At 38.6% G+C, this 17,917-nt stretch overlaps 1 protein-coding gene across 4 annotated transcripts in view; it reads right to left on the minus strand.

Moving 5' to 3' along the window:
* Positions 1-17,917, minus strand: part of smtnb (smoothelin b) — a 51,587-nt gene that overhangs the window by 33,060 nt on the left and 610 nt on the right. For all 4 annotated transcript variants that reach the window (XM_088417894.1, XM_088417877.1, XM_088417904.1 and 1 more), the window contains exons 2-4: positions 2,496-2,653; positions 1,094-1,172; positions 81-159 (exon numbers count right to left, since the gene is read on the minus strand). In XM_088417894.1, coding sequence (XP_088274020.1) covers positions 81-159; positions 1,094-1,172; positions 2,496-2,653 — 316 coding nt within the window. The remainder of the gene's footprint in view (positions 1-80; positions 160-1,093; positions 1,173-2,495; positions 2,654-17,917) is intronic.

Genomic DNA, 17,917 nt, shown 5'->3' on the forward strand with positions numbered 1-17,917 from the left:
GAAAAAAAATGACTTCCAGTAATAGTGCGGTGCATATGTCATACTAACAATCAGGCAGAGTGTGATATTATAAAACTCACCTTGGTGCTGTTCTTCTCTAACTTGTCGAATGGCTGCTCTAATCATCTTCCTCTCCTCATATTCACCAGCAGCACGGAGCTACAAGCATACCAAAGGATTAGGCTGTACTCTGAAGCATTCATTCCATTATCTTGATGTCAATTCATGTTTATATATTTGACTGTATAATTCCCTCAGTCAAATGACAAACGTTTTAGTCGGCAACTGTTAGTTGTGTCACTGGTCTTGCATAATTACAATACGTCGACTTAAACAACAAATGAACAAATCAAATATATATATAAAATTTAATTATTTTAAGTTGAACGTAATTTACAAAATCAATACAAGCAAGGAATTGTATGTTTATCCATGTGGTAACAAATTGCTCTACCTATATTGAAAATTTTTGCAGAACAACTCCTTAATATTTTTCTGTGCTGGAACAAACAACAAACAATACCACAGTGAAATCATTTTTCTCCAATGGTGCAAAACATCAGGGGATATTCCTCTTTCCTAGTGTGCATCAGCTGTTCACTACTTTTAAGACACACGGTGAGGATACCTGTACAATTTAAAATATACTTAACAAACAAACTCAATAAAGAGGGCAATAACAGTCAACGGAGAGTGATTTGAAATGTAGCTTTCAAGCTTTTTTTCTATAACAGTGACGTCCTCACAGAACAGCAAATAGTTATTTAAATGAGGAATAGCCATTTTACAAAATTTACCATAGGATTTTTTTTTTTTTAAATAACATTCCAAAGTGTTGGATGATAATTATGTCATAACGCTAGTGCTGTACTGAGCAGAATAATGCTCCCAGAGAACCTGCCATTGCATACCATACCATAGATAAAACACACTAGTTGTGACAGTCAACAGTGATTTTGCCGCTTGCAGTCGAGTAATGTAGTTTGCCTCAACTGCTTCAAAACGAGGAAGACAAATACATATTCAACAATCAGTTCCTCCCGAGAAACAAATGTTGGTCCCTAATTAAAATTTCATCCCTGCTGATACTCACCATCTTGGTGAGTTCGTCGACATCTCTAATTGCTTTGAGTTTGTGTGACAGGACATCCAAGGTCGTGCTGGATTCTGACCTGAGAGCGCAAAATAGTGATTATAACATGGTCATCATCACTGGTCCGCAACTTCACAATACAAACTACGTCTTCACTGATTCATATGAAGGAGCAGCAGGATGGAAAATTGTCTTAGCTATGCAAAAAAAAAAAAATATTCCATAACTGGAAATAATTATACTGTAGCAGAAGAAATTTGGCACTACAGACACAGCTGGTTTGAAATAGACACCTCTCATCCTCTTTATTTTTGGACTCATTTTTCTGGTTTGCTTTCTATTACTCATACGCTATTTGAGTTCCCTCATTATCATGTGTGCCATCTCTGCATCCAAAGTCAGGACTTATGACAACCATGACATTTAATGTATCAAGAGATAGTTTCTTGCATTAAATAGGGTGAAGGGTGATGTAATAATATTTATTGTGGAATATTTAGGAATTGTGGTAAACAGAAAAATATCAAGCAAAGAGCCTAATCATTTCTCTTTTGGTCAACTTGCAAACCTTTTTTTCTTGGTCAACTTTAGCAAACTACTTTTCCAAACCATGACAAACAGACAAACACGTTTGTATATCCTTGATGCTCCACCATCAAACAGTTTTTCTCTGTTTCTCCCAATGACTTTTTCTTGCAATCCAATTAGTTGGGAGAAACAGTATCTCTAATCTCTTTTAGGTTAAACTTGCCAAACAAGGATTTTGTGGCTCTAATTCTTAACGAAGCAATCTGGCTTGCCTCGAGAGATTTCAAGCATATGTCACTCGAAGAGAGTACAACCAATGCTAACAAAGTGCTGGCTTAAATACGGCAGTATTTTTTTCTTTCGATAGAAACGTCACTAGTAATTAGATAAAGATTTCCTCTGACTTGTTTATTCTAACACCAACGATATCGTTCGAGATGACTGAAACACTTTATTTGTACACTTTCTCATCAGATGTTGGTTGGAAAACTATTATCTAACAATAATTTAAGAAACAATTTTTCTTGCCTCAGTTACTGTAAACGTATTTAGAAAAAAGCCCTAACTGTCATAAATTCCATTATAGGAAAAAAATGCACTAATAAATCTTTTGAGACAGCTTGCACTCTTCTATCTGACTTGCACTTTAAATGCTGACTCGGTAACTTGATATGAAGACCATCTATTAAACGGGTCTATTTACTGTGGAAAACGGAAAGTCTACTGTGGCTGCCATTTACGATGAAGCGACTTCACATTTCCAGACTTTTCCGAGTGGTGCGTTGAGGAATGCTTAGTACAGTATATCCATTTCACCTGAGCCGGTTTGTAATTAGGACATTCAGTTTCAGCATGTTTATGCGTGTGGCCTCACCTGTGCTGGTTTTCCTTGTCCTCCTGCTGTTTGAGTCGTGTGTGGCGAAACCTTTTGCTGGCCAGTGCAGCCTCCATGTCTTCAATCTCTCTCCTTCTCAACTCGCGGATAGCTGAACGGATGAGGCGTCTCTCGTCCAGGTCCACGGTTCCGTCCAGCTGCATGTCCACCACAAAAAGACAAACAGAGGGAGTTGAATGACTGAGGTCGAGCCATAGCAAGGTGCACCGCACAGTCAAGGATCAGCCACTTTTCACTTGGGTACAGTTGTTTGTATTTCTAAAGTCAGTCAGAGTAGAGAAAATTACAGTCTGAGCTTGACCATTAAAAAAAAAAAAAAATGATTATACACATAAAAATGTGAGTGTTCATGATATATCCTTACAGTAGCAGCAGTGTGGCAAGTACAGTTGATTCAATCACGTCATAAAAAAGTAGACAAAAGATTGTAATTAATGGTAAGGCGCAATGCCGAGTTAAAGATAGATCGAAAGTCAGAATGCGTGGTAACCACGTAGGAGCTAAATGTGAATGACTTTTTTTCATCGTGTCAGCGTAGTTTATGAGTAGAGCTAGGAGGTGCAGCAATTAGATTATGGAAGTTTTTTTTATTTTTTAAATAGTCCAAATCTTTGGACTTTCAGCCTCAATAGTAAATGCAGTATTCTCCAATTACGATCATTGTTTTGAATCAAAATAAACATTTACTTTAACAATGGGTAAGTATGATTAAAAAAAACAACATTTTTTTTCTAACATTGTCAACCAAACAGTGACAATCAAATAATGTTTGCCTATTTTCTACTGTGTCAATCTGTAAGAGTCCTATATTTCAATAAAGTATTTAATCAGATTTCTAAATTAAAGACAAAAACAGACTGTTTGATTATTAAAATAATAATTTTTGTTGCAGATCTAAACAGAACAAGAGGAAATAAGACACAACTTTATCAAAGTAACATTAAAAAGACCATTTGGATTTATCTATTTCTAAACACCGCTTGTTCTTATGATTACAATTTGTGGTGGAGTAGACCTGCGCTGAATGATTCTTCTTGGGTGTCGTTTGTACCCTGTCACTTTTGTAACCAAAAACAGAAAAACCTAAGCCTCGACTGAGACATGATTAATTTGATGAAAGGTTTCATACTCAACATCAAATATGTGACTTTATTATGAACACGGGCACAGTTTTATGAATGGAACACACAGCTACAGCAAATGCACATAACATCTAAAGACTCTCAAATTGAGTTTAAAAGCTGGGCATCGTGTGTATGTGTGAAGGCAAAATATTTGAAACTGCTTTTGTATTCACTTTCATTACAGCGTGCAGGTGTACAAAATGAAATAGCCAGTGAGAGTGGATCGGCACCGATAAGTGCGCTAATATGAAGCGACAGGCCCACCTGGACGAGCAGAACACAAACAACTGCTGTACGGCTTCCAGAGTGGTGCCTCTTTAGGCCAAATCCTTTTGATTTCTTCAAGCTAAATTAAGTTAGCTACTAATTTTCTAATAATTCCAGTGCAGACGTCAAACACAGCTTGGGGTTTAGGACTGTGAGCAATGGACGGTAGAGGTCTGCTGCGTGTGGTCACATGAGAGACAGACCACATTTTTGGAAGACGGCAGGAGCCTGTCAACACATGCAGAGGTGAGTGATCCAAGAAAGTTTGATACCCCTCACGCTCAGCCACACTCTTTAAAGATTCCTGCTGTTTCGTCCAAAACATGCAATGGAGGAACACCAGGCTTCTCCCTTCATACCAGCTTGCTAACTGGATGTGGTTGTTAAGCCAAGCCACACACTATGATGACTCTAAAGTGGGAGTTGACGTCTTGCCTCTCCAAAAGCTTTCCCCACATGCAGGAATCGGAGGAGGCGGGACCTCACCAAGGATGACGCGTGGTTTTGAGGTCTCGCTGCGGTTTGCACAAAATATGCACCAGCTAAGAGTCCGTCACGTTGTCATTTGTGGAAATTTAAAAGGGCTGAAGTAACTGAAAAGAGCATGTGAACACGCTCCCAGAAAAAAAAAAAAAAAAAAGATGGAGCAGGAGAAGAGTGGAAACAGTTATTAGCATTGAGGTACAGTGACAAGGAGGATAAAAAGGGAGAATGAAGCGGAGATTCTTTTTTTGCCTAAAAATGGGCAGAGAAAAACTGGGTGGGAAAGGGGACAGGTCATTCCTCACATTCCTGCTGACTCACAAGGAAAGAAATCATAGTCAGGAACTGGGGTCAGGTTGCTTTGTATTTAAACAGTGAAATACTGAGTGGAGACAAGTTATGACTATACACGGCGATTTCTACAAACACACACAAATTTTTACCCGGTCCTGTTCATTTTTAAAATGTAAATGCTCCTACTACGGTTCTCACTAACAAATCTTTTTAGAATTGATAATCAAAATGATTATTTTATACTCGGGCAATGCCCCTTAAAATGTACACAAACATTTTTTTCAGTAAAAAGTGACAGTCCATATCTACAACTATCACTACAACAGCCACAGTTAATGTAAAGTATAGTAATGTAAAGACTGACTTAAAACAATGTTTTCACGCTAATTTCCATGACCCAACCCCAGATAAAGCGGTGGAATGGATGGATTTTCATATAAGCCAGGGTCTGAGGTTGTGTTCTCATCAAGCCAAGGGCCTCTCACAACCATTTAGGCTGCTTCAATGTCACGTGGCTGTCGTGAGAACTTGTAAAAATTAGCTTAAAAAAAAAAAAACCCCAATCGTGACTGCCACGCAACATATATGTGTTGTCAACTTGAAAATTCAGGTTGCACCAGTTTTCATTTGGTCTGTAACGTATCATATATCCATTGTCATTATGTTTTGTCATACATACATGGCGTTTCTGGAAGATGTCAATGATAGTTTGCTCAAAACCTAGGTTAGAATTAAATCATCTGAGATTTCCAAACCTACAGAAGAAATGTGGCATTCCAGGTGTAGTTACTAACTCCAACAGAAGGGGTAACTGAAGTGACAACAGAAGACTCAGAGAACAGGCATCTAAAGGTTTCAGTGATACATTTTTTAACAGTGAGAAAGTCTTCCTTTTATTTCATTTTGGTTAAATGGAATACCAATAAAAGTAGATCCTTTCCATTTAGTAGGTAGCTTACATGAAGGGACGTAATGCCATGGATGGCCAGTTCTGGCCCACAGGCCTCGTGTTTAACACCTGTAAGATAGTTTATCTGTAAAATGCACTATTCTACTTGTTATGAATTTTATTTTTTATGGAATGCATAAAAACATACAAACAGTTACTTCTCCATTTGCATCCGTCAAAAGTATGAAGTCACTTCCTGATTGGCTATTGTATCATTTTCTTTAATAATCTTGCAGTACGTGGCTCAGCCAAATTCAGGGTTGACCACAAACACAAGGACAATTGTTATGCCTGCCCTAGTTTTCCAAACAAATCAGGAGGGGAAAATTCAATCTTAACACACCCCACACCACTATGCTGTGGAAAAACCGTCAGAGACACCTGTGAATCAGGCCTTTGTTGACTGTAACTGAAAAAAAGACCTGGAAGCACAATAAAGTCTTGGTAACAGAACACATTAGTACTTTGACACATACATTCAAAAAGCAGCGACAATATCGTTGATATTCAAAATGAGCCAATCGGGACACGGACATTTGGTAGCGTATTTTTGAATTGGTTGCAGCATTTTGAATCAGTTAATTACCTGGCAGAAAGCCAGCAAGCTGTAACGTTTTTTCGTCTGGGCTTTTGAGAAAAAAAGGGAGGGGGATGCAGGAAAAAAAAAAAAGAAAAAGAAAAACAATACTGTCTTCTGTACCAGCACTGTAAAGTAATGAGTGACCATGACGAGAGCAGATAAAACACCTAAGACAGGAGAACATGCCAACAAAAACAAGAGTATAGCCGTTTAAAGAAACAAATAGGGAAATGACTGTATGCACAGAGTCCACATGCAGTTGAAGGGCAACAGTAGTGTGTCACAGGAAACATGAGAGGAAACCTCTGGTGACATGGTAGCAACACCTTTCTTCCAGTGACCAAGCCTGAAGGCATTTTTCAAATTCAATAATACTGTCTGTATGCAACAAAAACATTCCTTGTATGAACCGAATAGCCGTTAAACACATACAGAACTGCCTTTCACAGCACCCTGACAGGGATGTGAGCCAACGAAAAGTTTAGGTCTCAAAGTGTAAACGTCTGAGCTACCTGTCAACACTTCTTCCCCTCTTAAAACACTACTGACCCAGTTATCAGCCCTGGTGGGAGTCACCTGCCTAGATAGGATGTTGGTGAACACGTGAAGACGTATGACTGACAAGATGACGAGTGATAAAACAGAGTTAATAATTGCAGATGATTACAGACAGTGTCTGCCTCACACCTTCGAGTGCCTGCTTAGAATAAACCAGAAAGGCAGGACGTGGTGTGGCAGGACTCAAAAAAAGTAAGTCTAAATAATGTTCAGTTGCTGGTCGACCTTGGTGTACCCCCGAAGAATGTCTGACTGAGCAGCTCAGTCAATTAGGCACTATTCGTGGTTTTCTTTGATCCTATTCACTTAGCAAAATGTTGGTGATCTCCACCCTTTGCACTCATCTACACCCCAGGCAAAAGAATGAAATGATTTCAAAATATGTAAGGTCTGTTTAGCCTCGTGTGCCAACGGTCAACTGGTCAAAAGTGGCAGATGATTCAAGTTCCACAGGTAGACAAAATGCCCTAAGATATGATCATGGGGCTCTGAGATCTACATTTTAATGACCATGTGCCACCGCAAGAGAACTGAAAAAGAAACTGACAATTCAGCTCACTTACTGTACAAATACAAAGCAAGTGATTTAACAGTTGACGTCTAAACGACACCCCTCCTTTCTACACCTTTCATTATTCACTGGCCTGCCACATCAATGCTTCTGCCGCTGCAGCTCTGTGGGAATATGCAAAACCTACAAAGTAGATTTTGACTGAAATTGGTGGAAAGATGTGGCCTAGAGCAAAACACAAGCCTCTACGTTAGGGCCCATTTCTAGAAGGATGCTTGTGAGTAAAAACGCCAAAATATACTATGCTAAGATTTTGACAAAAGGGTATCAGGGATTTTCGCAAAAAGTAACCAGATTTATTGAGCAAAAGGGTTGTGAAAAACACAGATGACAATATGTTAAAATGCCAAATATGGGCACTGATGACGCATGTTACAAATTTAATCTGTTCCGCGGTTGGTCTCGTAAGGTGAATTCACCATATGACGGGCAATCCAAACCTATGTTAAATAGCTAATGCGTTTAGAATCCCAGCTAAAAACATCCAAATTGTACATACATATTAAAAATTGGTATCAAAATATTATAGTAAGTGCTATAAAATATCGAAAGGATTTATTTAGTATACTTATATATATATATATATATATATATATATATATATATAAATAAAATCGGTCAAACCCTTGTACATATAGTACATCACTGTCTTTGCTGCTCAGAATATGACAAGTCAACAACAATTACACAATAATATGAGGAAATGATTAGAAGGCAAAAAATGTCTAACGTCAGTCATGTTATTATATTTAGTCAATCAAGTGACTAAGCCATTTTTAACAATTGGCAACCCAACCCCCCCACCCCCAGCCCTGCAACGGAAGTCAGTACCACAGCGTCTTAGTGACATTATAATTTGCTTAACCAGAAGGAGGAGAGGGTACTTCAGCTGATGAATTTAACACAGTGCAAGAGAAAGCTCCCAGAAACCAGCAACAAAACGATCTGGACAGATCATGACTCCCAACGCTAACTCTAGACCTTTTGATTCCCGGTTTATACATATACGCGGTTCCTGTTGCATTTGTAGATCGACTCACACTCTCTAATTGATGAAATATGTGCATCAAAGACCACACTGATACGCATGTGCTTTCAGCATGCATGCGTACAGGTGCGTGAGTAATGAAGGTATGGTGGTAGGCTGGAATTGAGCCCTGGAATAATTATCTCCAGAGCATGTTAAGGTTAGAGTGCATCCAGGCAGCAGATGGGATCAGGGAGATTTTTTCTTGCCTTATAAGGACAAAGGAATGGATACTTATTGAAAATACCAGTTACCACTGTAGACAGACAAAATCAATCATGAAAAAAAATATACTATAAAATGTCCCGATTTTTCCTCAGTTGGGTCAAATCCTACTTTAGATTTTTTTTAATAACTAAGGAAAATAATTACAGACAAAAAGGCAAGCAGATACCCTGTGAAAAATGGGAAAGTAGTCAGGACACAAGAGAACCCTGCCAATTTGTTTCATTCACAAGGGAGTTTGTCACCTCACAGCTGGAAGATCAACAAAGAAATGAACTAGATTCAAGGTTGAAGCACACTGTAGTGCAGAGCCCACTGGGCCTGCATTGTATGGAAACAAGACTGAACAGGGAATGCCAATGCATTAAACCCCAAAAGGAGAAAGATGAATATACATGTGGCAACGTGCTAGCGTTGACGAAAACTCCCAAGGCAGCTCAACTTTCAAACATAACTATAGATGATCAGACAGACAGAGACATTGGGAAAACAGTGTCTCGCTTTCCAGTCCACAGAGCACAGACAAAGAGGGGACACATGGCGGAATGCATGCAAGTTGGTGGAGGGAAACAGGGCATAAATGACAATCTATAGGACACAAAGGATTAATGTGCAGACTTGTGATACAAGGAAGGTGTTACGTTGCACAGTTTGAAACCGGGGTACAATAGAGTTCCTGTATTTACAAGCCGCACTGAATTTACGGCATTGGGAAAAAAGTAAAGTAGGGCAAAGTAGATTTGGCCTTAAAAGGAACAAAAGCATTCTGATGTTCCCAAACAGTCCATTACATTTTGTGCCAATAAAACCTCATTGATTCATTTTCGTCTTGCTGTTTGGTTAAAAGTAAATGTATAAGTTCACGGCAGTGGAATTAATTACTATTATTGGTACGTTTTTTTTTTTTTTTTTTTTTTTTAAATAAGCCAAAACACACAAGCAACTTGTGTATCCATCTGATGCTATTAATACGCCATACTAAGTCTGGGCTAGCTGCAATTACATCAGCTAAATGTTCAACTATACAAAACCAGATTTCACTTAATTTAGATTAAATTGTCAATATCTTTTTATCTTAAGATCATACTGAATTTGTAATAAACATAACAAAACGTTCTTTCCTTTCAAATCAGGTAAACGGTGTAAGAATGAAGAGTTCATGTTTACGCTTCCCAGTTTTTACAATCGGGGGCTGGCTAGCTGCACGCTAACAGTGGATATTCCTGAGTTAAACCTACTTCTTATGAAAAATGTTGGTTGAACCAATTGAGCTGAATGATTTTGACGATTTTCAAAAAATGTTTGTAGTACTGTATACTGTACATGTTCCATAATGCAGTACTGTATGTAATACTATAAAAAATGTATAAGGATTGTTACCAATGTCAATAGACTAAGTTCTCTCATTAGATAGCAAGCAGAAGACTGCATAACATTTCCAGATAGGATATCGTTTTCCTGAGTGTTGACCACAAGGGAAATGGTGCTTCTTGTCATAAAAAGACACTGCTGAAGTTTGTGCTGAATGTGGATATTCTAGGACAGGAAAACAATAAATTATTAGTCTAAACAGATGCGCGCTGACTTCACTTCAATAAGCCCAGTAAAACTTGCGCCACTGAATAGATGAGCTATGATCCGATAATTCCCCAGAAGCTCAGAGCATTAACAAAAGTAAGCTGAAAAGACAAACATCAACATCCGCTTGATGACTTCTGCAAGATGTGAGGAAATGACTCTTTCCTCGGGGATTCGATCTAGAACCCGTTTATCTGTGCCCACACCACATGTTTTTATTTTAAACCGCTTTTTATTTTAAAATCCTCTCTCAACCTGGCTTAATGTTAAAGTACACCACAGCCACCACTCCACTCACATGACAAGTAAAACTGAATTTGCATTCTCTATTTTTCTTTGCAATTTGATTACAGAATTCAGTAATGTTAAACCAATCCCGTTCACATGGGCTTGTACAATAAACAATGAGCATCAGGCCTGTAATGACTAATCTTTTGTGTTGAAATATTACACATTCACAGCGATTGTCTGTCCTGATGGGTCTCACCTGAATTAGTGGTCATAGTTGAGCCAGCGAGGGCAGAATTTGACTTATGCAAGTAATGCAACTCAGCTGGATGCAGCAACAACAACAGGCCTGTTCAACCAGTGTTGTTTTACTTCTCATTTTACTTTTTCACACGCAAGTTTCTTTTTTTGTCATTTTTTTCCACAGTTGAAAATATGTTGTCCTTATACCTAGACACTTTTCCAATAATTAGCACTTTTGTGTACTGTGCCTTCAAAGCTACACAGCACACAGAAGCACCTAAAACAGCAAACATTTCATCTTAAATGTTATCTGTGAAGCTACTGTAGCTCAAACGTGTATAGGACAAGTACTTCAATGTCCATGCCCTGAAAAACTATGATTTTGCTCTGAAAAATCAAAATGATTCTTTGAAGTGGTTTGAGAAAATGCTATGAACATTTGGGCACCGCAAGATGCCAAGCCCATTCTACCAACCAGAAAAAAGCATATATATGTATTTTTTGTCTCTCTTTTCAGAGAGCGAGAGAGAGAATGGTATCTTAAAGTTGAATTAAAAAGGACCCATTTCCATCTTGCATTAATTCCAACCCTTCTACTTACTATCCTTGCTAAGAAGAGTGGTCGTTTAACCTCATTTGATGACTGCTTTATGACTGGCAATGATGCTAGTACCCGGGAAAACCATAAGTATCCTTCCATCTATACTGTATATGTTTTTTTTACATGATCAATCGTCAGTGCATGCTTAGGATTCTCACTATTAACTAAATACAAGAGAGATTATAAAAAAGTGAAATAGTATTTGTTTACGTATTTTTTAAACCCATCGTTTTTATGACTGGTTTAGTAACATAAATAATAATTATTAATGAATAATAATTAAAATTAACTAGTAGTTAAATGAAAACTACAACTACCAGGCCATATTACACAAGAGGTACTGATGTTATAATAAATAAATGAAAAACACATTTTGGTGAACATTGTCAATTGTGTGACACAATATTGTATAAAGAACAATATCAGAACTGTAGTAGTACAGGACCTTACAGATGAAAAAGAGCAATGTGGCTGTGTGCTTAATCGAAAGAAGAGAAATCCATTTAACGCAAGAATGTGATCACATTACTATACCAACACAACTAGCATCCATCTCTGGGACATTTATTTGGCCAGAAATGGGTTTAACTGCCACATTATTCCATTACACAACAATGATACTGTTCTAATAAAAACAGCACCTTATAATAAAGAACGGCATTTGAAAATGACAAAACAAATGTCCTCTTAAATAGTGGAAACCGAGGTGAACTTTGATTCAACCCAAGCCTGAAAGAAACGTTCGCTAAAGTATAGACGGGGGAAAAAATTGCATTGTTTCAGTACAATAAATCCAAAGGCCCAAAAGTAAATATAGACTTTGAGGCGATAGGACCGCAACTAAATATGACCATTTATAGTTGCATTCAGAAAAAGAAGTTTCCTGTTTAATCCAATAACCTCTGTGTGCCTTCTTATCTCTGTGTTGTATGTTTGGATAGGAGATGTCAAACCTTTTTGTTCAAGACTGACACTGCGGCAATCAAGATAACTTGTTTTTCTTCCAGGGGAGAAAATGTCCTCACTGGTAAACTGTTTATGGACATTTGCAAGTGCACCATGCGGGGAAACATGCATGCAAATAGGAGCGACTATGACGATGTGCTTGGGAGAGCAAAATCAGGTCTCAACTTGCTCTAACTTGGTGATTATTCAAAAAATACGAATATTGACATTATCCATGATAATAATTTAAATAAATCATGTACCTTTTATTAAACAGGGCCTAATGAAAACAATAATCATTTAAATTAATCCCAACCACAGGGCGGGCTGTAGAAATAAAGTGGCAAAAACGCTTGACAAAAAGATCAATTTATAGAATTATGAACTGATACTGGGCTTGTGAATGGAAAAAGGATCAAATATTATTTGGGTCAAACATCGGTATTCGTACAATGTCTGTAAGTAAAAATTATGCTTGCATTGAAATTCTCCCTCAATAAAATGCTTGGTCTGTCATGTCACTTGAAGGTGAGCAATCGCCACCAATATTCATATGCACAAACCTACTGTCCACTTTAACCTCTGACAAATACAAACGATTGTCGAAATAACTTTGTTTTATCGACAATAAATGTGAGCCTCGATGAGGAGATACAAGTAAAAAAAAAACAAAAACAAAAAAACAGGTGATTGTTTTTTTTTAGTTTTTGCAGGTTGAAGTAGACAAGACTATGAATCTAAGTGTGAATTTCGGTGGTGATTGGTCATCATGGTTTTCAAACATGTAGGCATAGTATAGTTTTTCGTACAAAACAGCAAGAAGCTCTTTGGCCTGTATCCTAACTACTTCATCTAGCTAGCTAGAAAAGCAACCGGGCACTGCCGACGTCGCCCCTGGCAGGTTCTGATACAGCCAAGGTTAGTGGAATTGAACTGCCTTCTAAAAAAGGAGATAACGCAGAGCAATTGATGGCTTGTGTCCAACCAGGAAAGCAGCTCCACGTCACGGGGCAACGTGCACTCACTAAGTGGCCACTGGAGTGAATCCGTGTCTGGATGGCAATCTGTGGGACAATGTAGTCTCCAAAAAAGTTGGGCGTTTGAATGATCCAGAAGACCCGTGCGCAGCCATGGTGAGGGTGGACGCATAGAGGGAATTTTTTGAAAACTATGCAGCAGCAGACCTCAAGCGATGGGGTCGACTTGACAGCCAAATGTGAAGCGGTCTCAATTTCAGATAGTGGTGCGAGTGTAGCCCCTGAAGGTGCACTTGGGAGGAAAAGTCAAGTTAATTTTATCTTTGAGTAAGACCCAGCCCAAGTATTGCTCATCTCATTGCCTTGGCATGGTCCTTGAAATGTATTTAATGTGAAGGCCGTTTTTGGTGTGGACACACAACAAAGAAGGGTGGAAATATATCAGGGAGTGTAATCAGACAAATTTATTGATGCCATGATAAAGTTCATTGTTGTTGTTTCCATTTTGCTGGCATGTTACATAATTTTGCTAATTTATTGCTCCCCTCTGATGAGGCTGACATTTTTCAACACGTCTCTTGGGGGTGACAAAAGAGAGATGACAAGCAAACTCATTCTTCCACTCTCACCGAGACCGCTGAAAAGCACAAAAGTCCAGAGGGTCATTAAAAACAAAACAAACAAAAAAACGGGGGGGGGGGGGGGGGGGGGGGGGGGTCTCCGGACTATCACAGCGGCCTGATTACAGCAAAGCCGCTACATCTTAAACATTGAGATGCTTCTCAATCTCCAGGGAGAACACGACCGGTAGGAATAATTACAAATCAATGCGCCAGACATCCACGTGGGCGATCAACTGAACAGGCGCCATGCACAGAAAGCCATGTTTCTGCTAAAATAAATAAATAAACAAATAAAATACTGCATTAATAACAAGCAGGAAGAAGAAAGTCAATCATCATTCCTTTGGGGCTGTACGGCAGGTTTGAGGAGGTAATGAGGAGTGCAGTGCAGCTGCCAGATGCCACACACGGTAAACCACCTGCTTGTCCTTCAGGTTTGACTTCCTGGATACTTTTCAAAAGCATGTACAGATTATCTGTAGTCTCCACTTTCTAAGATACAAAACCACACGACGCGGTTTCTCATTATTAACATAAGTATTTATGCTTAAGTGTTGCGTCCACATAAAATGTTAATGTTACGATTTTTAGGTCAGTGACTTTCTGGTTAAAAATGTCAGCACAAAAATCAAGAAGGGATTACTCGCTTGGCTCAGAGTCTTGGGTTAGGGGTTATAGCGCCACCTGTTGCTCTAGTATCCTGGACAGCCTGCAATTGTGTTTCCATTAGAGCAGTTATCATTACTTTTGAACCTTTTTAAGCCATTATCGTAGGTTTGGATTTCCAGAGAGAAAATACATTTCAAACTGCTCAAGGAGGTAAGTACACAGTAGCTTTAGCAGGTGATTTAGGCAGAGCTCGAGCTCTAATTCTGCCAGCCAAACGGATGACCGCACACATGCTGCGCAACTGCTGCAAAAAACTGGGACACCAACTGTATTTTTGGTGGATATTCAAATAATTGTGGCTGAGCAAAAAGAAAAATGTTGGTTGCCTGGTTGCCATGGAGAGGATTAGATGCGCAAAATAAAAGGCGACCAGTGCTCTGAATAGATGAGTGGCGATGGGATTAGCGGCTTTAGAGAGGCCGCCATATGACCTTCTGACCGCTTAGTTCATCAAGTACAACACAGGATGGGAGCGTGTGCTCATTAATAGCTGCTCCAATAGCAAGTAAGAGTCCTGAAACACATTCAAATGAGGATAAGACTGAAGAAGTGCTTGAAGTGCTTTGCAGTGTTTAGCACCTTGCATTCTTTTTTCATCCTGGAGAACCACACTGTTGTCTGTATGTTTTCAGCATGCCAATGTCATGTGAACGTAGAACGAGCCGCGTTGAAACTGCATAACAGTCCCACGGGGCTGTGGAGAGTGGAAAATGGGGACTTTTCTGTCACCACAAGGATGTTCAGTGAGAATGTGGGATCTTCCTGACCCACAAGGGTGGTCACAATTGAAGGAGCGGAACTTCATTCACTGATGAGATCTGTCTGTGATTAGCCCCCCATCATATGACAAAGGTCCTGGATTCCAGCTTCTGCTCAATGTCATTGTTTTGCTCCAGCATTTTAAGATGATTCAAGAAAATAAAACGCCATTTCCCTTATCGGGACTGTTGAGCATTCGGACCAAGGGCATCGTTCCATTCCCATTCTTTTGCTAAATAGCTTATCCCAGCAAACCTCAAAACAGACAACATCCATGAGTGATCACCAATCAATCATGAGGCATGTTTACTGAAAGAGAAGAATTCCCACTCACATTTCAAACCGTCACTGAGTTGGAATTGAACACGGCATCATTCGGGACTAGGATTCAAGTCCTCATTGCTATATTCTCTGGTGAGAAAAATCGAACCTCACCCTCATTACTCCCACAGCTTTGCCCTTTGCCTTTTTAAACAAACACATAAATTGACTGATCAAAGTACCCGGGGCTTTAATTACAGCTATTACACAGAAATGAAGAAAAATATCTTAAGATTGCAACTCTGGTGATGTATGAGCAACTTGGCAAGATGTGCACAGTTTGGAAAAAATAACACGATAGTCAGAAAAGTCAACAGACCATTTTTCCCCCCCAGTGTAAATAAGTCTTTTTTTGTGTCAGACCTCAACATTGAAATCAAAATGTGAGGTGTTTTAACTTTTTTTTTTTTTTTTTGGGTGAAAAAAAAGCTTGTGAGAGCAAAGACGTGAAGTGATGATACACACACATTCGGGCACACACAGATACAGTTGTCTCTTGACAGTACTGTCGAAAATCACAAAAAGACCATCTGTTGTCAACAATATCAGTACATTTCCACCACATCTTATATCCTCCCGTACAATCTAATGAGATGCAGTTGTTGGAATTCAGCTTTGTAGAAAAAGAGCGATCGGTATTGAAATAAAACCATGTTAATGTCTTTGACATATTTTTAACATTAGAATTTTTTAAGAATAGTTTTTATTATAATGTATTTTTCAGAATTTAAATTTTTTTAAATTTAACGCATGAACACATTTGGGCTTTCCAATCTTGGAACATGATAGCAGCAATGGTGACTGGGAACAATTTTAGAAAATAAAGTTAGGTTTTACACTACACTAAACAAAAACTCCTCAAAACAAACAGGTGCTTGAAAATTCAAAAGTCCTAAAGTCATGTACAGTATGGAATCTTATAAATATTTTAAGGAGTACCAAAAACATACAAAAGTACAAGTAATTTCACAACCATAATTGAAAAAGATAAGCTGAAGTTTAATGAGGTTTCAACTGCATTTATTTTAGCATAACTACCACAATTCCCCAAAAATAAAACACACCTTTATTCCCAAAAATGAAGGCCAAAAGTATGAGTTAAAAATGTGATTTTTTTTTTAATTCAACACTATTCGAGGAGGATTGATCTGTCAGTCACATAAGCCGTGTTTTGACGTACAGCTGTGCATTTTTTATTATCGTCCATATTCTTACTTACAATACTGTAATAAGAGCAAGAGGGCGGATGTCAGGTGGCAATGTTACCTGACCAAAAATATGCCTGTAGAGTTAATAAAGGATTTATGACGATGACAGTTTGACCCTGGGGCAGATTGTGTTGAGTCTATGAGGTCCTAAGGCAAAAATCGAAAGATATTATATGTACTGTGTGTCCATGATAATCTTGAAACAGCTTGTGTTTCAACCTCAGGCATTCAACTGAGCGGTAGGTGAATGCCTCTGACAGTGTCAATTAATGATGAGCATTATAAGCTACGTGAAGGTGGAACTTAAATACAGCTTGTGTAATTGATTTAGTTATAATGTGGAATATGTAAAAAATGTTGTGGTCGGTGCGTGTTGTCAGTGCACTATTAAAATTAAAAGGTTTGGGGAAGCTGATTGGTTCTCAGATACAAAATGTGCAAATGTTGCGCAACAACTTGGCGGTGTGTTTGAGGTAGATGACTCAGGCTACCTCGTAAATATCTGTCATATCATCCAGGTGTTGTTTGGGGGGTGAAAAAAGCGCACTCTTCTACTGCGGGATGTATCCGAGAAATGACTAACATCAATAAAGCAGGACACGTTAACACCCAAAGACACTTCATCAATCCTGATTACTAGTGACATCACGTCTGAGCAGAAAGTGTTAACCCACACGGCAAAGAACTTACTGTACTTGATTAATCAGCATGCGATTACTCAACCATTGCAAAGAATATACAAACTTAAGAATGCAGACATGCCTCAAATTCACATGACTAATCTGCATGACTACTACTCTTCCAGACCAAATACGTGAACACAGTTTACAACTGTAGCATGGTGGAAGGTGCTTTGCAAATCTGCCTCGCGGTTCTGAGGTTTAAGGTTTGCATGTGTGGAGGTGTGTCCTTGTGAGGGTTTCCTATGCATGCAATGGGCTTTCTCCCACCTTCCAAAACATGTATCTGAGGTAATCTAGACACAAAAAAAATTCATGCGTGTAAATGTGATTTTTCATGGTTGTTTGAATGTGCCCTTTAATCTGCTGTTTAGTATGCGCCAAATTTACACCTGAACGCAAGGTTCTGTTAAAAATGTAGTGGATACATAGAAATAATAAAGCAGCAATAAGAATATCATCATAATAAACAAAAATATATATATTTTCCA

This window comes from Hippichthys cyanospilos, chromosome 1 (genome assembly GCF_059441005.1).
Source record: "Hippichthys cyanospilos isolate Australia breed blue-spotted pipefish chromosome 1, RoL_Hcya_1.0, whole genome shotgun sequence".
In the NCBI taxonomy this organism is placed as follows: Eukaryota; Metazoa; Chordata; class Actinopteri; order Syngnathiformes; family Syngnathidae; genus Hippichthys; species Hippichthys cyanospilos.